We start from the raw sequence: 21,576 nt of genomic DNA, 5'->3' as shown, positions 1-21,576 counted from the left end.
GGATCTGATATATACAGGAAGACTGTTCCAGAGCTTAGGGGCAGCAACAGAGAAGGCTCTGTCAGCTTTGGTTTTTAGGCGTGTGTGGGGCACTGAAAAAAGAAGTTGCGATGAAGACCTGAGGGATATGGGAGCAGAACAAGGTATGAGGAGATCAGAAATTTACTGAGGGGTCAAACCATTTAGGGCTTTTAAAACAAACAACAATACTTTAAAATCAATTCTGTACCTCACAGGTAACCAGTGTAGCTGTGCTAGGATGGGAATGATGTGTTGCCTTTTCTTTGTACCAGTAAGGAGCCTAGCTGCAGCGTTTTGGACCATCTGTAAGCGTGTGAGGGTGGAATGAGGCAAGCCCAGATAAAGTGCATTGCAGTAGTCTAACCTAGAAGTAATAAAAGCATGAATAACTGTTTCTAGGTCTCTTGGAGCTAATATTGGTTTTAGCTTTCCAATGTTTCTCAAATGATAAAAACTACCTCTCACCACATTTGCCACCTGCTTGTTAAAACTCAAAGTATTGTCCATAAAAACACCAAGGTTTTTAACCTCACTGTGCAAATATGCAGATAAGGGACCAAGGGTGGGGGTGATACTGGCGGCTGAATTGGAGGGGCCAAAGATGACCACCTCAGTCTTGCTGTCATTCAGCTGAAGGAAGTTTCCTGCCATCCAACGTTTAATGTCGTTCAGGCAGCTAATGAGGCTGTTTGTGGAGTGGGGATCAGGTGAAGCTGGCAGGTAAAACTGAGTATCATCTGCGTAGCAGTGATAGGAAATATTGTGTCTCTTAAAAACTGACCCAAGGGGAAGCATGTATAAAGAAAACAGAAGGGGACCCAGGATGGAGCCTTGAGGGATTCCACATTTGATAGGGGTGGAGGAGGATGAGCAGTTTCCAATCCTGACAGAGAAGTGTCTGTTTGTTAGGTAGGAGTGGAACCATTTTAGTACCTGCCCCTTCAAACCAACATCTTCCTCTAATCTTTTAAAAAGAATGTCATGGTCAATTGTGTCAAAAGCTGCACTTAGATCAAGCAGTACTAAAACAGCACAAGACCCAGAGTCAATAGTGAGAAGGATGTCATTGTGTACTTTTAAAAGAGCAGATTCTGTGCTGTGCACGGATCTAAAGCCAGACTGAAATTTATCATAAATATTGAATGTTTTCAAATAAGAGGAAATCTGGTTAAAAACAACTTTTTCTAGAATCTTTGACATGAAAGGCAGCTTAGAGATGGGTCTATAATTTTTGAGGTTGTCAGAGTCAAGTGAGGGTTTCTTAAGGAGTGGCTATACAATGGCATGTTTAAAGCTCAAAGGGACACTGCCACTCATTAAGGAGCTGTTGATTAGGGCCAAGACAATGGGACAAAGGATAGAGAAAGCCTCCTTAAAAAGACGTGATGGCAGGATGTCCAGAGGGCAGTAAGTAGGCTTCATGTTTTGAACCACTTCTGTTAGCTGTGAGCATGATACTGACTGAAAGTGTTGGAAATGGGAGGTGATGACACGAGAATCTGAGGAGTCTGATAGTGGAGGAATGATACTGGCTCTTATCTGATCAATTTTGTTGGTGAAGAAGGTTGAGAAGCGCTCACAAGATTCATTAGATGGGGTAAATGTGCCAGCAGTGGTAACAGGATTTAAAATTGAATTTATGGTGTTGAACAGCACTTTAGGTCGGTGGGCATTTGTAGAAATTAAGTCTGAGTAATACTGTTCTTTGGCCTTCCTAACAGTACATTGATACATTTTTAAATTATCCCTGAACAACTCATAAGACACTTGTAGCTTGTCTTTTGTCCACTTTCGCTCTGCCCTCCTACAGGCTTGTCTTGAGGAACGGGTGGAATCATTTAGCCAAGGGATGTGCACAAAAGTAAGGTTGGGCCGTCTAGGTTTTAAGGGCGCTACAGAGTCTAGAGTGACAGAGCAGGAGGCATTAAACAGAGAGAGTAGCTCCTCTGTATCATTACAGGAAGAGAGGACAGAAGAAATGTGCTGAGCTTGTGAGACCATGAAAGTGTTAGAGAAATGTAAGGCTGTGGCAGAGTTTATGCGCCTGGTCAGCGAGGGGGGCAGTGGAGGGCTTGGACTGAGGTGGGGTAAAGAGGAATCAAACACGATCAAGGAGTGGTCAGAGACTCCCATGTCAACCATTTCAAGACCAGACACAGAGAGGCCAGAGGATAGGACAAGATCTAAAGTGTGGCCCTTATAATGTGTTGGACCAGAGACAGATTGACAGAGACTGAAAGAGTCAATTAAGTTTACAAATTCTTTAACCATGGGTTTGGTTGGGCAACAAACATGTATATTAAAATCACCTAATATTAAGAGTTTATCAGATTGGGAGGCCAGAGTCGATAAGAGGTCGGAGAACTCTTGAATAAACAGGCTGTTGGTTTTAGGAGGTCTATAGACAAGAGCACATAATATAGGAACTGAGACATGGATTTTGAGAACTTGAACTTCAAAAGAAGTATCAGTGGGCACAGATTTACAATTAAGGCAAGTTTTAAAAACGGTGGCTATACCACCCCCACGGCCAGTCAGTCTAGGTGAGTTCAGGAAGCTGCAGTGGGAGGGGCAGAGGTCTCCAAAAGGAGAGATGTCACCAATGGCTAACCAAGTCTCTGTTAAAAGTAAAAAGCCCAGCATATGAGACGACATAATGTCATTTAAAATAAATGTCTTATTTGATAGAGATCTAGCATTGAACAAAGCGAATTTGGCGTTAAATGAGTCGGATCGTTGTGTAGTTGCTGCCGGTAAAATCCTGTGGAACGTCAGGGAACGCAAGTTTTTAACGTCGGCTCCACCATAGGATGCTCTGTTTACAGAGAGGGAACATGGCAACCAGTGGACAGGGATATAGTTAGTGGGAGGCAGAGGAGCAGGGAATGGGATTTAGCTAACTTGAGGTGCTTTTTGCAAACATAGTTAGCTGGAAATTATTGCTAGCTATGTAGGGATAATGTTAGCTCTCTTGCGTCAAGTTAAAAGTGATGGGCAGCTGAGGATTTTTTTTGTGTGTGAGTCATAATAAAGATTGTCAAAATTATCATCTGATCTAATTCACATCCAGAGCATGACTACTTCTGGAACCCGAGGGCGAAACAGTACAAACTTCAGGATCTAAAAAAGAAAGAAAGCCTTCAGGAGCTCTGCCACGCCCTTTTCCTCCTCAGCAGCATCTTCTGCTCCATGTCCTTTTGTCTTTTTGCTGAGATGAGAATTAAACGATGATGTTTTTGTGATGTACGGTATGTGTCAGTTATTAGTTACAGCAGATGTGATTGAGGCTAGTAGCATTTTAAAAGAGATTTAAAAAGTGTTTATTATTAATAGAATAATGTGGCTATTTTGACTTATAAATGTTAAAATAATGGTAAATTATCTTTTGACCAGAGGATCTATTCAGTTTTGTTCCAGAAGTGATACTTACTTGAGCAAAATAAAGGCTGAAGCTGAGACAAAAGTGACAGCTGCAAATGTTTCAGTGTCCAGCTTTGTGGTGTCTGTCTCCCTGGCAACAGATGTGCTCTTATCTGATTGGTTGTTGCCAGTTGTCTGTTGCCCTAATTAGCTGCCCTGTGTCTCACCTGGTTGCCCAGAAAGTTGCCCCGTGTATCATCACCTTTAGCGTGTAACCTAAGCTGGTGTTCTATTTTGAATAATTTATCACCAATATAGTAATCAGGAATATTAGACATTACTCTGTACCCTGAATCCTTTCAAGAGCAGCGTCAATGTCCGTTCCAGCCCGAGACTGAATGACGACAAAAGCAATGATAACGGCACATTCCTCCTCCGAATACACTTGACGGAGATTAAGACGTTCCTTCAGCCGGTCTACGAAGTTGATTTGGGCACCCAGAGCATTCCCGAATACCATCATGAAGAATGACAGCGCATTTGATCCTGGAGACAAAATGACACAGTGAATGTTTAGGATCAGTGGTACTTATACATTTAATAGTCTTGTTTTATAAGCTATTTTGTGTCGTAGACACATTTACGTCTTAATGCAAGATGGAGGCTCCAGACACAGAAATCCAAACCTCTAGCCCTTTTAATTCTGCATATTTTTATTCTGATATATGGAACACACCTAAATGGGTAATCATCACATTCATGTACATTAATGGATATATGGAACACACCTAAATGGGTAATCATCACATTAATGTACACCTGACACACCTGATATAGCGTTGCATTTGTTCAAACAATGAGGTGAGGTGTCCTTTATTTGTTTGCTTGTTTATTCATGGGGTGGTATACCTACCTACCTCATCTATCTATCTATCTATCTATCTATCTATCTATCTATCTATCTATCTATCTATCTATCTATCTATCTATCTATCGAGGATATTTCATGGTTGTGTGAAGATATGAAGTTTATCTTCGAATGGTGAATGTACATTTCACGAGTGAGTAAAGCAAACGAGTGATATATTTTCAACACGAGAAGATAAACTTCATATCTCCATGCCACCGTGTAACGTTCTTTATATTATATGGACACATCCGCAAAAAAAAGTTTATCAAAAGAATTTAAATTTTAAACCGGTTTGCCATTTTGACAGTTCGTGTCCAGTCAGTGGGAAAACACTGGGAGTGACGTTATCGGAATGAAATATCAGGAATTATTATACACACGGGCCACTTTTTCCATGGAATAAAAACATTTATTTTTTTCACGGTCCAGTTTCCATCAAATCCTGCGCTCTGATTGGCTGGCGAGCGGGTCCGTATCCTACGATATGGACCCCAGTTACGGACCCCGGTTATGGACCTCTGGCGACTCGCTCATTCACAACAACAACAAACATAGTAGCATTTTTTGTCAACATTTATCTTTTTTTTATAAGATTTATTTATAAGATTATCAAAAATCTTATACATTTTTGCCAGCATTTCTCAGGAGAATAGCATTAATTTTACAGCATGGATAGTGATGACAGTGTTCACAGCGAAAGCGAGTTTTACTACCCTGAGGAAGAATAAATAAAACATTTCAGGAGAAAGCTAAAAACTTGTAACTGTTGCTAACGCCGAGCAAAAACATGGCTGAATCCTGAATGACTCAATTTTGTATAAATAGGGGACTACATAGGCAGCAAAATGTAGGTTTTTTCCTGCCATGGAAGTGCACTTGTATACCAAGGAGGAAGCCATTTGCATTACAGCTGTGAATGAGGATTCAAAATGGCAGCTCAGCTCAGTTTTTCCCTTTCGGGCGCTCTCATTTTCTGTTAGAATTTGGTAAAGAAAAAAATAAATATATTATTTACCAGCTTAAGGTCAGTCCGTATGGTGAAATACCGTGACCTCGGCCTTGAATACTGACCTCGGCCCAGAGGGCCGGTCATGGTATTTCACGATACGGACCTCCCAGCTGGTAAATAACATATATATATTCTATTCCCTTCTAGTGGGTTTATTGATGGCATGCAATATTGTTATCATATCGCTTATCCTCCGTGTATTACGCCACTCTCCCCAATAGAGAATGAGCATGCAATATTGTTATAATATTGCACGCTGTGAAAACAACACAATGTCACATGCAAAGATCCAATGACAAAACTTTTCTGTTACGCATGCGCACAATTGTTTCTTTGGTGACCGGGAGAGAGAGAAGACGGAGTTAATTCAGTGCTCGGTTTAAGCACTAAATAAATAAACTGAAACTAAACACACGCTGAATACCCGAAAGGCTACCAAAATTTCATTATATATTCTTCATGCATATTTACAAGAGAAAAACATACCAATAGACCTCAAAAAACTGGAAAAGAGACACGTCGGAGATGTAAAACTTCCGTGCTAGCAAGTGACTGACAGTTTGTACACAAACATGGCCACAAGGTTTGCTTCATTAAAAGCCAAAGATTTAAAGATAAAGATGCGCTGGACACCTGAAAGGCTACAAAAACTTCACTGGATAGTCTTCACACATATTTACAAGAGAAAAACATACCAACAGACATTGAAAAACTGGAAAAGAGAGCAACAGCGGAAATATTGTCAATGTTCTACTTGGAGGTGAGGAAAAGTGACAGAGACTTTTACAAGAGGAATTCACTCATGGACTTCACTCAGCAAAGCCCTTTTGTTTTGAACAACTGCAATGTAACAATTAACTATGACCAAAAGTAACTGAACTTGAACTGTCAACCTGTATATAGCTTGTATATAAGTTGGGTTGTTGTTCAGGCTTCTTGGACTTGTACCATTTTTATTGTTAGAACATGTACATTGGATTGACAGAACAATGAATTACATTAAATCAGAATCAGCATTCAATATTGGTAAGTTACCCCCCTGTTCTTAACTTTTTGTAAAATCTATAATTGTTCCATCGAATGTGTATGTATAATAATAATAATAATAATAATAATAATAATAATAATAATAATAATGGTTGGCTTTTTTCATGGTCTAGCAGTCTTCAACTTGTTCAGTATCATGCTAGCTAAATGGAATATATCTGATATACCACTGAAAGCCAGCCATCCATTATCTGTAGCCGCTTATCCTATACAGGGTCGCAGGCAAGCTGGAGCCTATCCCAGCTGACTATGGGTGAGAGGCGGGGTTCACCCTGGTCATCGCAGAGCTAACATGTACAGACAAACAGCCATTCACACCAACAGTCAATTTAGAGCCACTGATTAACCTAACCTGCATGTCTTTGGATTGTGGAGGAAACCGGAGCACCCGGAGGAAACCCACGTGGACACGGGGAGAACATGCAAACTCCGCACAGAAAGGCCCTCGTCGATGGCTGGGCTCGAACCCAGAACTTTCTTGTTGTGAGGTGACAGTGCTAACCACCGTGCCAGCCAATATTATTTAAATATGTCACTCAGATCTGCAATGTATTTTGTATGAAAAATGCAACTTTTTCAACATGAGAAGATAAACTCTATATCTTCAAGCCAACATGTAATTTTCTTTTTATTATATCGACATATTCACAAACAAAAAGTCCCAAAATTTATCAAAACAATTCAGCAATTTCCTCACAAGTGACAGACAGAGATTTATGTCACGGTTTTGGTTCTCTATGTCCCAGATGGAGCTTGTATGAAAAATATGAGTGGTGTGTTTCCCAGTAAAACACTCGTGTCTATATAATATAAATATATAAATCATTCTCTGGTTAACTAGCCCTAGCTAGCTTACTCAAGGTAATTTGACAGGATTTCTCACACTTGTCATTTCTCATATTTCCCAGTAAAACACATCTGTCTATTCTATCCAACCGTGCTAAAGATTCGCTGATTGGATAACTGCATAAATGTACATTCTGAACAGTGATTATGGCCTTATGTAGTTTTTGTCTGGGCTCCTACAATTAATTAAGTTTCTAAATGTCTGTATTTCTACTTAATGTATTTAATCTAACCTGCTATTCTTCAACTATTTACTTTTTGTTTAATTTACTTAAGTGAAAAGTCTGCCAGGCGGCACGATGGTGTAGTGGTTAGCGCTGTCACCTCACAGCAAGAAGGTCTGGGTTCGAGCCCTGTGGCCGGTGAGGGCATTTCTGTGCGGAGTTTGCATGTTCTCCCCGTGTCCGCGTGGGTTTCCTCCGGGTGCTCCGGTTTCCCCCACAGTCCAAAGACATGCAGGTTAGGTTAACTGGTGACTCTAAATTGAGCGTAGGTGTGAATGTGAGTGTGAATGGTTGTCTGTGTCTATGTGTCAGCCCTGTGATGACCTGGCGACTTGTCCAGGGTGTACCCCGCCTTTCGCCCATAGTCAGCTGGGATAGGCTCCAGCTTGTCTGCGACCCTGTGGAACAGGATGAAGCGGCTACAGATAATGAGATGAGATAATGAAAAGTCTGCCTTGAGTTTAAATATGCTGATTAATGATTTTTTTTTTCAGTGCTCAAAGTGGTCACTGTATATGGGTTTAGTGAAGAGTTTTTCTCAATTTGAGAAACCAACAGGATGTGGGGTTGTTGTTTTTTTTTCATCTGGTGTTTGAGATAATAGCTACAGTAATTATATCATAATGTGTGAAAGTAAACTTGTATTTTACTTTGCTACTCATGAAATTATTGTTAAAATTAATTAAAATAGTTAACGGTTTCAGTATGTAACAGACACTGCGTGTTAAGAGCACATACAGAAAAGTCTATTCACCACAACAGAGGCTTAGTGTGCTATTTAAAAAAACAGCTTCTGCACCATAGCTGTAAAAACATCTCTAAAGAAAATTAACGTAAATATGACAAAGGAACAGATTTACAAACCTGGAATCATCTTGAAGGAAGATAAAGCTCAAGAACTGTAATGTCTCACGAATTTGTACTTTGTACTTCTTTCTTCATGTGATTGCAGACGGTTTATCTTTACTTTCACTTTCAGTTTTACACAATATCCTGCCCACCCTCCTTCCCCTTTTGCAGCTTCTTCTTTAAGATTCTGTTAAAGAGCTATGCTTGTGCTTTATCTTTAATTCGGAATGCACACACACCTCTCACTGTTCAGTGTCACAACATGAACATGTTTGACCTGTTGTCTGTTTTGTGAAAAAGCAACAGTTAAGTCACGGCATAATTTATGTTATAATATTTCTCATAATATCATTTTGTGCAAATTCACCCACAGAAAGTCACTGTTTTGTTTTGTTTTGTTTTTCAAAAAAAGCTATATACTGGTGTGCATTTTAATAGCTGTTAGACAAATTGAGCGAATATTTTACTTCCTGGTGCTAAAATATTATATTTGTGATGTGTCAAAGAAAAAAATATCAATGAATTTTGATTTTCTCATAATTATGCAAATAAAATAGAATATATTTAATGGTACAGCAGGAAACTCATGTTCATGACAGTCTGATATTCCATTAACTTTTAGTTATAAGTGAATGGAATATCTTAATTCATAATCTACACAGAGTGTCACGTCTGTACATGCTCACAGTCTATAGGCTCCACTTGCCAGAATTCACAGCGGCCTTCAAATATGGCCACCGCGGACTACGACAACCATCCTGCACGGCACGGCTCTGAGTCTCCAGAATACTGATTATCATACACACCTGTCCATGAGCACAGCCTCATCACCGCTGTGTATTTAAGAACTTCGCAAAGACTTTGTGAAGTAAATACAAAGTGTTCCATTATGGTGTTCACTAACTGCTGTTGTGTTTACTTGATTAAAAATTGAGATTATTGTTTTTATCCAATATTAGCTAGTGTTAGCATTGGTGGTGGTGAAACTGATCAGCTGTGATTCATTAGGAACTAAAGCAGAAACTAAAATTATTAGCGGAGCTCCCAGCGGAGCACCATACCTAAGAAAAAATGGTAAACCCATCGAGTCGATTATTTGTGGTTTGTCCATGTATGTGTATGTGTACCACCACAGGAAGCCCAGTTTTGCTTTCGAAAAGTTTGCAAACGAAAAGGGTCGAGAATAGCCGTTCTGTGTTGGTCCATGTTAAGACCAGGGAATTCAAAGCTAGCAAATCATTGCAAAGTGTTTGCAAAAAACAACCAACTTTGTCAGCGTTTGTAAATTTCGAACGGCCGGGAGCAAGTGGCCGGTTAGTTGACTTGATGGGTTTACCATTTTTTCTTAGGTATGATGCTCCGCTCGCGTGGGCCAAAATAAATAATAACAACTTCCAGTTTAAAAGTATATGGAATTATACATCTGGAAATGATGGCAGAGGAGAACAAAGGAAAAAGAAAACGAATTTTAACAGAAGAAGAACTTAGAAGACGGGAAAGTGAAAAAGAAAGAAGGCAAAACTTAAGCGAAGAAAGAAAATGAATTTTAACAGAAGAAGAAAAGCTTAGAAGATGGGAAAGTGAAAGAGAAAGACGGAGAAATTTAAGTGAGGAAAAGAGACAAGCAGAGAGAGAAAGAAAACGAGATATCAGACGAAGATCTCAGCATACCGAGGAAGAGGACACAGATGAACCCAAAAGTGAAAGAACTTTGGAACATAAAAACAAGTTTAATGGAGTTTCAGGTAAGCAGTTTCTTGTCATCAAAATTTTCTGTCATATTAAAGTTAACTCAAACCTTCTTCAGTTACTGCGCGCGTTGAAAATGTCGGGCGAAACTATAGTTCCCTCCAGAGGACCGAAAGGTCGATGCCGTGAAAACTGCGTAAAAAGATTTCAAGCAGGTTAATAACCTGAAAAGTATAATAAACATGAAATATTTTAATTTTATTTTCCGTAAACTTAGTTACTTCTAGCTTATTGCATTGATAGAAATCAGTTCAGACCTTTTCTTTAAAATTGCTGTTGTTTTTTTGATGTTTTCATTGTCTTTTGTGAACCAGGATAATACAAGTAACGAATTTTAAACAGTCAGCCAGTATGTTAGACAAAATACTTATTCTTAGTATTAATTTTATTGAATTTGACAACCAAATGCTTCATATGAAGTTTCCATGACAACAACCAAACAGCGTGTTAAAAACCGCAGACCGCCAGTAATGCAGGTTGGGATTCTAAATATGGCGGATGAACTGAAGAGTCCATTTTTTGGACTGACCAGAAAAGAGTGAGAATTATTTATATTACGTGAAAGCTTCGTCGCTAGAGGTTAAAAACGATGTCTGGCATATAGCTCGGTTTTTCCTGATCGCGTGTTTAGGAAATTGCCAAAATGCTCTAGTGCTCTAGTGCAAAATGCTCACACAGCCTAGTGGCCAGTGCTAGCCAGTAAAGAAATAAAACAAAAGAGACTGGCTATGATATAAGAAAATTCTACAACCCAGAAACAGATGGGAGCTCCGCTTTTAGGCAGTGCCTAAATCTACCGATATATATTATTTTAATTCAGTTTCCTTGGATATGCAGCACATTTTTGGACTCCACTGCCTTAATTTGTTCTGAAAAATATGGCCAAGAGGGGATGGCACAGTGGTGTAGTGGCTAGTGCTGTCGCCTCACAGCAAGAAGGTCCGGGTTCGAGCCCCGTGGCCGGCGAGGGCCTTTCTGTGTGGAGTTTGCATGTTCTCCCCGTGTCCGCATGGGTTTCCTCCAGGTGCTCCAGTTTCCCCCACAGTCCAAAGACATGCAGGTTAGGTTAACTGGTGACTCTAAATTGACCGTAGGTGTGAATGGTTGTCTGTGTCTATGTGTCAGCCCTGTGATGACCTGGCGACTTGTCCAGGGTGTACCCCGCCTTTTGCCCATAGTCAGCTGGGATAGGCTCCAGCTTGCCTGCGACCCTGGATAAAGGATAAAGCAGCTAGAGATAATGAGATGAGATGAGCACATGTTCACCAAGGGCAAGATGTCGAGTTTGAAAAGACTTGGTTTGCAGACCCCCATGCACGTGAAAGATTGACCCTCAAAACTACATCTCATCTCATTATCTGTAGCCGCTTTATCCTTCTACAGGGTCGCAGGCAAGCTGGAGCCTATCCCAGCTGACTACGGGCGAAAGGCGGGGTACACCCTGGACAAGTCGCCAGGTCATCACAGGGCTGACACATAGACACAGACAACCATTCACACTCACGGTCAATTTAGAGTCACCAGTTAACCTAACCTGCATGTCTTTGGACTGTGGGGGAAACCGGAGCACCCGGAGGAAACCCACGCGGACATGGGGAGAACATGCAAACTCCACACAGAAAGGCCCTCGCCGGCCACGGGGCTCGAACCCGGACCTTCTTGCTGTGAGGCGACAGCGCTAACCACTACACCACCGTGCCGCCCAAGGGGGGAAATATGAAGGAAATTTAGTGAATGAACATTCTTATTCTCTGTGTTTCTGTGTCCTTGGCTCAAAGGCTGGTGATAAGCAGGCTGCCTTGTTTATGCCTGACTACGTGTCCGCGGCACTTCATTAGAGCACGCCGGTTTGTCTGCTTTAACAAAGAGCTGATGTCTAACTTCAAGGCCAAGCCTCGAGCCAATCGCATACAGACATGAACAGTAGGCGAATGCCTTTAGAGCAGGGGTGGCCAATCAGTTGGAGACCAAGAGCCACATTTTTTACTGTATTACCGCAAAGAGCCACATCATACACATGGGCACACGAACATCACCCATCTCTTCCTCTCTCTCTCTCTCTCTCTCTCTCTCTCACACACACACACACCTCTGCTCAGCCAGATTAATAGTAAATGTCACACATCAACATATTTACTCCTACAGTACTAAGACCACAGGCTGAGGCCAGTCATTTTTAACAATGAACATTGTGTGCACTTACTATGCATGCTGCTTAGTGGGACTCATGGCATTACCAAAAAAAAGCCACACCATACACATGACCGCACATGAACATCGCCCCCCCTCGCTCTCTCTCTCTCACAGACACACACGTTCACGCACTTCTGCTCAGCCAGATTAATAGTAAATGTCACACGCCAACATGAGACAAATTTACTCCTTCAGTCAGTACTAATACCACAGGCCAGTCATTTACAACAATCAATATTGTATGCACTTACTATGCATGTTGCTTAGTGGGACTTCTAACATTCCTTGCCTTGAACAATCCTCTTCAAATCTGGCTTGTATTCCGTCGTTGCCACTCAAAGCAGTTCTTTCACATGGGTTTCAGTCAGAACAGAACGATGCTTTGACTTCACGTGTTTCATGGTAGAGAACACAGACTCGCAGACATATGTTGACCCAAACATTGACAGTATCTTAAGCGCAGCCTGTTTCACATTCGGGTATTTTTCCAATGGCACACTTTTCCAAAACTCAATGGTGCCTTCCCTCAAAACAGGTTTCAGTTGGTCTTCCTCACGAAGATCGATCATCTCCAACTCAGCCGCAGCCTCATCTGTGACAAGCAGGGCTTTCAAACAGTCCATCTCCGCACTGAATGGGTCGACGAGGAACGTAACCTGTGGCCTTTTCAGTTGTATATCACGGAACCGGGTTACAAAGCTTTCGTGCAGGTTTTCAATTAGTGTTGCATATCTGGCTCCTTGCTTATTCAGGGAGGCGGGAAGCTTTGAAATGAGCTAATGACGACTGACATATAAGGCAGAATGGCTTGCCATTACGTTCAACAAAAAAAGTATAAACTCTCCCACTCTGTTAAAAATGTCCTATGTTCGTCTTCATATTTTCGTTTTGCTGTGCATTTTTCTTCATTGCCATTTTGAGAGGCTACTTGACACAAGATACACCTTGCCCAAAAACTTAGCGATTATCTCACGCACATGCGCATTTGACATGACCTGAAAATACCGTAATATACCAAAGCAAAGCGAAGATGCATTTGACGAAAATACCATACTGAACTCAAGCAAAGCGCACACGCACATAAAAAAAAAACACAAACACAAACTTCGATATGAACATAAGAGCCGCATGACACCGGGCAAAGAGCCGCATGTGGCTCGCGAGCCGCGGGTTGGCCACCCAAGCTTTAGAGTATAATAGATAACAGCCACTAAGACACAACTCAGAGTGCGCGCACTCTGCATCACCTGAGGTGGTGTCTTCTTCTTCTTTTTCCTTTCTTGTTTTATATCTCTGTTTTATATGATCTACTATAATAAATAACTGAAAAGACAACTGCTAAGTGTTCTAAAGTGTTTATTAGAAGTTTCCATTACATCCATCTGGCTCAATCCAACACCTATGCTGCAGTGAAAGTCACACATTGAGATCACAATGTTTCCCATTCTGATATTTGAACATTGTGAAGATTAACTGAAGCTCTTGATTGGTATCTGCATGATTTTATGCATCATGCTGCTGCCAAGGGATTGGCTGATGAGAGAACTGCATCAAACAGCAGGCGTATGGGTGTTCCTAACAAAGTGGCCAGTGAGTATGTGTATGTATGTGTATATATTATATGGATGGGAGTGTTCACTGGGAAATACACCACTTGTATTTTTCATATGAGCTCCATCCGGGACATGGAGAACCAAAACCGTGACATAAATCTCTATTTGTCACTTGTGAGGAAATCAATGAATTGTTTTGATAAATTTGGTAGTTTTTGTTTGTGAATGTGTTGATATAATAAAAAGAAAATCACACAGTGACTTGAACATATGAATTTGATCTTCTTGTGCTGAAAAACTCTCATTTTTCATATGAAATACATCGCGGATGTCAGTGACATATTTAACAGTTATCCCACAAAATCGAGTCATACATGAGCTGATAGCTGATGAGGCGCATAGCACTGAGTTGTCTATAAGCCATGTACGACGAGGTTGAGTGGAATAACTGTTTTATTCTATCCACATTCACTGGATTTTGAGAAACAGAGCATTTTTATTTTTATTTTTTGCAAATTTGATAAATAAAAACTTTATACAAAACATCCGACAAAATCATTTCCACTTAGAATGTAAACAAACTGGTGAAATGACAGGAGCAATTTGTGAAAAATGCTATAATAATTCTTGAACAATAAAAAAGATACGTTCTTACCATCAAATACTTTCATTCCATATTTTGTTGCATTTTTTGTATTTTTGAGGTTTTGTTTTCAAGGAGAGTTTTTATTTCATCCTCAGTTGGTTCAGCAACACGGTCCGCCATTTTGTTTTTCTCTCCTCATGGTATATGAGCTGATAGCCTAGTCGTAGAGTAGCCAATCAGAGCGCGCAATTGCTCATATCCAGTGAATGTGTATAGAATATTTCCTGATATTTCACTCTGATGACCTTTGTTATTGTCTTTATTGTCACTATCTATCCAGATAATCTCTGTCTGTCATAATATCATACTATACATATCTAAATTGTATACATAATTTAAAATGGGGGGAAGGGGAAAGAAAAAAAATCTACTTATCAACAATTGCAGTTTTAACCTGGCTGACGTTCCGCTGTTGGCTGTTGGCTATTGGCTGGGCGCAGCAGCCACTGGTGGCACGTGTGGTTGCTCATGCGGGCTGAGGCGGGGCAGCGCATGGACTGGTGGGGCTGGGTGCCAGCGTGCAGCAGATTAGCCCAGACTTATGCTTGCTACTGTTGTGACCTAGACAGGCCACACAAATATTAGGCACCTGCTGCTGAAGCATAGTGCTGATATCCAAGAATATACAGCTCAGTTGTGCACAGCTTCCTGCCTAGCAGCTTGGTGTGGTCACCTGGCCACAGTAAAAATGCTCCTGGAGGAGGGTGCTGATGCCCAGAGCATCATCTGTGTCCTGCACACTGCAGGCCATCTGGCAGCTGACGGTAGTCATGGCTGGAGAAGTGGCCTGAGGTAGTTATAATGCAGAGTGAGGACAATGCTGCGAGCTGGCGCCTGGCTTCCCCGGTGCGTGTGCTGCCCTGTGTCGGCCCATCTGGACTACTGGGTATGGTGGTGTGCGCCTGTCAGTGGTTGCCATGTCCATGTTAGCACCTGCCTGCTCCACCAACAGCTGGGGGATGATGGGGTTTTGCTCTGATTTTTACATTTACTGTATATGATCACTGTATGAGTATTGTGGGATTTTTTTTGTTATTGTCTGTTTAGTTTGTCCTGTCTTTCTTTTTTTTGTCTTCCTCGTCAGTCTTGGGGTTTTCTTTCTGTTATCTTTCTGGTTGTTTTGTATATCTTGTGTACACAGCAAAATCCCCAGTGTTGAATTAACACCCAGAGTGTTGATTTAACACCCTACTGTGTTTATATAGGTCCAATTGGACACAAATTAACTCTGAAAGTGTTAATTCAACACTGAGGAATTTGCTGTGTATCTATTTGTATCTTTTAGTCTTGTCTTTCTCCCTTTGACCTCAAAAAGAAAAATAATACCAACAAAAAAATAAAACTAATAAAATATATGTTCATAAAATATTCAAAAAATGACACAGGGATTACCATAAGTACGCAAATAAAACAAAGAATAATGAGGAGTGCGATCAGCCAGCAGGGATATTTTCTGCACCCGTTTTCTGGTTCAGGATGCTGGAAAAGAAGTAGAATTAGTGCAGTACTGTAAAACTGTTCTCTTGCTTGGTGTAACACTTGGTGCAGAGTGTCATAGTAAATAAATAAACTAAATAATGCTGGAAATTGTATGATGTTTTCTTTGCTAGCTGTTCAAAATTTACCGGTGAAGCGTTCAGAGAGATCAGATGGTCAGTGGTACGTTTCAGCGCCATGTCGTTGTGCAAGCTTCTCAACAGGCCTTCATCCTCATGAAAGAGAACATCCACGGTAAACACACCTTCCCTGTTCACACACCATTTGCTGTCTGGAGCAATGTAATTTGGATCAAATGTGTGGTGTAGCACCACGAGGATAACAGGCCGACCCGCTGGAAGAAAGAGAGGTAAAAGAGATGAAATGGTGTTAATCAGTGAGTGACTAATACAGGATTGCCAGGGTGACTCACAGCCCCTTTGGACCATTAGATTTTAGAGGGTTTCTCTTTCTCTCTCTCTCTCTCTCTCCCCTAACCCAGGTATGATGTTTTCTTTATGTGTTCAGGATGATACACGACTGCATCAAAAGCATTCATTTAGTTGATGCTATATCCCAAACCTTAGTGTGTAACCTACAGTGGAGGAAATAATTATTTGATCCCTTGCTGATTTTGTAAGTTTGTCCACTGACAAAGAAATGAACATTCTATAATTTTAATGGTAGGTTTATTTTAACTGTGAGAGACAAAACATCAAAAAGAAAATCCAGAAAATAACTTCATATAAAAGATATAAACTGATTTGCATTTCTTTGAGTGAAATAAGTATTTGAACTCTCTAGCAAACAAGACTTAGTATTTGGTGGCAAAACCCTTGTTGGCAAGCACAGCGGTCAGACGTTTCTTGTAGTTGATGACCAGGTTTGCGCACATGTCAGGAGGAATTTTGGTCCACTCCTCTTTGCAGATCATCTCTAGATCATTAAGGTTTTGAGGCTGTCGCTTCGCAACTTGGAGCTTCAGCTCCCTCCATAGGTTTTCTATGGGATTAAGGTCCGGAGACTGGCTAGGCCACTCCATGACCTTAATGTGCTTCTTCTTGAGCCACTCTTTTGTTGCCTTGGCTGTATGTTTTGGGTCATCATCGTGCTGGAAGACCCATCCCCAACCCATTTTCAGTGTCCTGGCAGAGGGAAGGAGGTTGTCACTCAGGATTTTACGGTACATGACCGCGTCCATTCTTCCATTGATGTGGTGAAGTAGTCCTGTGCCCTTTGCAGAGAAACACCCCCAAAGCATAATGTTTTCACCTCCATGCTTGACAGTGGGGATGGTGTTCTTCGGGTCATAGTCAGCATTTTTCTTCCTCCAAACATGGCGAGTTGAGTTAATGCCAAAGAGCTTGATTTTGGTCTCATCTGACCACAGCACCTTCTCCCAATCACTCTCAGAATCATTCAGGTGTTCATTGGCAAACTTCAGATGGGCCTGCACATGTGCCTTCTTGAGCAGGGGGACCTTGCGGGCACTGCAGGATTTTAATCCATTACGGCGTAATGTGTTACCAATGGTTTTCTTGGTGACTGTGGTCCCAGCTGCCTTAAGATCATTAATAAGCTCCTCCCATGTAGTTCTAGGCTGATCTCTCACCTTTCTTGTGATCATTGACACCCCACGAGGTGAGATCTTGCATGGGGCCCCAGAGCGACGTCGATTGATGGTCATTTTGTATTTCTTCCATTTTCGAACTATTGCACCAACAGTTGTCTCCTTCTCACCCAGCTTCTTGCTTATGGTTTTGTAGCCCAGTCCAGCCTTTTGCAGCTCTACAATCTTGTCCCTGACATCCTTAGACAGCTCTTTGGTCTTGCCCATGTTGGTGAGGTTGGAGTCTGATTGATTGATTGATTGATTGATTCTGTGGGCAGGTGTCTTTTATACAGGTATCAATTTAAGACAGCTGTCTTTAATGCAGGTAACGAGTTGATTAGGAGTGTCTAATTGGTCTGTGGGAACCAGAACTCTTAATGGTTGGTAGGGGATCAAATACTTATTTCACTCAACGAAATGCAAATCAATTTATATATTTTATAAAATGTGATTTTCTGGATTTTCTTTTTGATATTCTATCTCTCACTGTTTAAATAGACCTACCCTTAAAATTATAGACTGTTCATATCTTTGCCAGTGGGCAAACTTACAAAATCAGCAAGGGATCAAATAATTATTTCCTCCACTGTAAGCTGGTGTTCTATTTTGAATAATTTATCACCAATATAGTAATCAGGAATATTAGACATTACTCTGTACCCTGAATCCTTTCAAGAGCAGCTTCAATGTCCGTTCCAGCCCGAGACTGAATGACGACAAAAGCAATGATAACGGCACATTCCTCCTCCGAATACACTTGACGGAGATTAAGACGTTCTTTCAGCCGGGCTAGGAAGTTGATTTGGGCACCCAGAGCATTCCCGAATACCAACGTGAAGAACGGCAGTGCATTTGATCCTGGAGACAAAATGACACAGTGAATGTTTAGGATCAGTGGTACTTATACATTTAATATAGTGTCTTTCAAAAGTATTAAACCCCCTTGGTGTTTGTCCTGTTTTGTTGCATTACAAGAAGGAATTAAAATGGCTTTTTGGGGGGGTTAGCACCATTTGATTTACACAACATGCCTACCACTTTAAAGGTGCAAATTGTTGTTCTTTGTGACACAAACAAAAATTAAGATAAAAAAAAACAGAAATCTGGAGTGTGCATAAGTATTCACCTCCTTTTGTATGGAACCCCTAAATAAGAGCTGGTCCAACCAATTCACCCATAAGTCACATAATTAGTTGATTAAGATCCACCTGTGTGCAATCAAAGTGTCACATGATCTGTCACATGATGTCTGTATAAATCAACCTGTTCTGGAAGGACCCTGACTCTGCAACACTACTAAGCAAACAACATGAAAACCAAGGAGCCTCCAAACAGGTCAGAGACAAAGTTGTGGAGAAGTATAGATCAGGGTTGGGTTATAAAAAATATCCCAAACTTTGAATATCCCACAGAGCTCCATTAAATCCATTATAGCAAAATGGAAAGAATATGTCACTACTATAAACCTGACAAGAGAAGGCCTCGCCCGCCAAAACTCACAGACCAGGCAAGGAGGGCATTAATCAGAGATGCAACAAAGACACCAAAGATAACACTGAAGGAGCTGCAAAGATCCACAGTGGAGATGGGAGTATCTGTCCATAGGACCACTTTAAAGGAACAGTCCACCGTACTTCCATAATGAAATATGCTCTTATCTGAATTGAGACGAGCTGCTCCGTACCTATCCGAGCTTTGCGCGACCTCCCAGTCAGTCAGATGCAGTCAGACGCGCTGTCACTCCTGTTAGCAATGTAGCTAGGCTCAGCATGGCCAATGGTATTTTTGGGGGCTGTAGTTAGATGCGACCAAACTCTTCCGTGTTTTTCCTGTTTACATAGGTTTATATGACCAGTGATATGAAACAAGTTCAGTTACACAAATTGAAACATAGCGATTTTCTATGCTATGGAAAGTCCGCACTATAATGACAGGCGTACTAACACCTTCTGGGCGCTTCGGCAGCGCATTGATACTTGTGTACTTCTAATAAATTCGTAGAATTTTGATGCGCCTCCATTTTTATCTCCTATCTTATGTGTGATATCCTGAATTTCTGTTTTACCGTGCTGAATATGTTCTCTATTTGAGAGAATGCAATGTCTAATTTGTAAAAATCTCCAAAATTCAGAATTACACAGATTATATATATTTTTTAAGTTCGTCGAATGATCTGAATCCAACATTTCCCATCACATCCTCGAGAACATGAATACCAGACCTAATCCATTTATCCCAAAAGAAACTCTTCTTATCTATTAACAGTTTCTTGTTGTGCCATATGGAGGATCTACTTGATAAATATGGATCGGTTTTTGTTATTTGATGTGCAATTTTCCACGACTCTCTGGCAAATGCCAGTATTGGGTCTTGGGAGGGGACCGGCCTATCAGTCTGTGAAAGAAAGACCTCCACCGAAAAAGGATACACTAGCTGCTCTTCTATCCTGACCCAGAGAGGGATCCTTGTGGGGGGTAAGTGAATTTTAGATAGCTGAGATAAAGAGAATGACACGATACCAGTCAATCCATGATAGTGCTAATCCCCCCCTTGTTACTTTGCAGTATCTGATTCGTCAGCAGTATATGTACTATTGCAACTTCAATTTATAAGAGAATGGGGGAAACAGCTAAGCAGGCTCAGCTCGCTTCTTCTACACAGCCATCTTGGGCATGTCACCACCGGAAGTCCGTAAAAGTAAACTTCTATTTTACTTTGCCACTCATGAAATTATCCATCCATGCATCCATCCATTATCTGTAGCCACTTATCCTTTGCAGGGTTGCAGGCAAGCTGGAGCCTATCCCAGCTGGCAATGGGCGAGAGGCGAGGTACACCCTGGACAAGTTGCTAGGTCATTGCAGGGCTGATCATGAAATTATCATGAAAATTAATTAAAATAGTTCACGGTTTCAGTATGTAACAGACACTGCGTGTTAAGAGCACATACAGAAAAGTCTATTCACCACAACAGAGGCTTAGTGTGCTATTTAAAAAAAACAGCTTCTGCACCATAGCTGTAAAAACATCTCTAAAGAAAATTAACATAAATATGACAAAGGAACAGATTTACAAACCTGGAATCATCTTGAAGGAAGATGAAGCTCAAGAATTGTAATGTCTCACGAATTTGTACTTCGTACTTCTTTCTTCATCTGAGTGCAGACAGTTTATCTTTACTTTCACTTTTAGTTTTACACAACACCCTGCCCACCTTCCTGCCCCTTTTGAAATCCCTAGGACTGCTGTGCAAGTGAAAAGATTAAACTGTTCAAATAGAACTTTCTGCTCTCTCTTGACAGAACCTCAAACCATTTACACTGATAGAAGAGCCAAAACATGTTGAATCATTCGGGGCCAAGCATGAAAGTGCAAGGCACCTATTGTAATTGTTAAAATTTTCACTATTATTTTTATATTTTCTGCTGTGGAAGTCTGTGGCAGCCCATAGAACCCCTTGGTGGATTTTGATTTAAAGTCTTCCATGTTGGATTTTCCGCCATTTTGAATTTTTCAAAAAACCCACTTTTGCAAACTAGTCCTCGATCGTCTCTCCTCTCACCACCAAATTTGGTAGGTATCAGCTTCAGAGGGTTCTGACCAAAGGTTATTCAAAGACATTTACTAGGGCAAATGATATTGTCGCTGTCATCCAATGAAATTCAATGGCGAAGACGCCAAACACGAAGTGTGGTCATACCTATGCTTTGAGATATCAAAACAAAACTTGGTACATGGACTCAAAAACCTTTGTCATTTGACCACTATGGAGTGCTGCAATCAGTAAAAATGCATTTTGGCTCATAACTGTTGATGTGTTTGCCTTAAAAATGATATTTGTGTGTGGTAATACTGTGGGAGGCCCCAAGGCCAAGACATGGCAATATGTAATGGCAATCTAATCGATGCAGCTGCCATATTGGATTTTATCCAAAGGTGTAAACATTTTTTTACAGACCACAAATTTTGTTCAATCTTCACCAAATTAGATTAGCACAGATGTTCTTTGGACCAAAAGTCATCAGATGGATTTTTGATTTTTAAAACCGTTCGTCTGTCACTGCCAGTCGAAACAGGAAGT

The 21,576-nt window shown here is 40.9% G+C and overlaps 1 protein-coding gene across 1 annotated transcript; it reads right to left on the bottom strand.

The window, feature by feature from the left end:
* Window positions 1-13,547: 13,547 nt before the first annotated feature.
* LOC132875237 (uncharacterized) lies at window positions 13,548-20,666 on the bottom strand. The gene is made up of 4 exons (XM_060911942.1): window positions 20,573-20,666; window positions 18,156-18,353; window positions 16,033-16,238; window positions 13,548-15,886 (listed from the first exon to the last, which is right to left on the bottom strand). Exons 1-4 carry the CDS (start codon window positions 20,580-20,582, stop codon window positions 15,689-15,691), a joined length of 612 nt encoding a protein of 203 aa, XP_060767925.1. The 5' UTR covers window positions 20,583-20,666; the 3' UTR covers window positions 13,548-15,688.
* Between the last annotated feature and the right edge of the window lie 910 nt (window positions 20,667-21,576).

The sequence above is a fragment of the Neoarius graeffei genome, chromosome 27 (genome assembly GCF_027579695.1).
Source record: "Neoarius graeffei isolate fNeoGra1 chromosome 27, fNeoGra1.pri, whole genome shotgun sequence".
In the NCBI taxonomy this organism is placed as follows: domain Eukaryota; kingdom Metazoa; phylum Chordata; class Actinopteri; order Siluriformes; family Ariidae; genus Neoarius; species Neoarius graeffei.
This window is presented reverse-complemented; position numbering and strand designations above follow the sequence as displayed.

Excerpts from the sequence above, each read along its gene's own strand:
- LOC132875237 (XM_060911942.1), bottom strand. Across the intron at positions 16,239-18,155 it reads TGCTCTTGAAAGGATTCAGG|CGGGTCGGCCTGTTATCCTC; the intron begins GTACAGAGTAAT and ends TCTTTCTTCCAG. Across the intron at positions 15,887-16,032 it reads TCTCTCTGAACGCTTCACCG|CATCCTGAACCAGAAAACGG; the intron begins GTAAATTTTGAA and ends CTTCTTTTCCAG.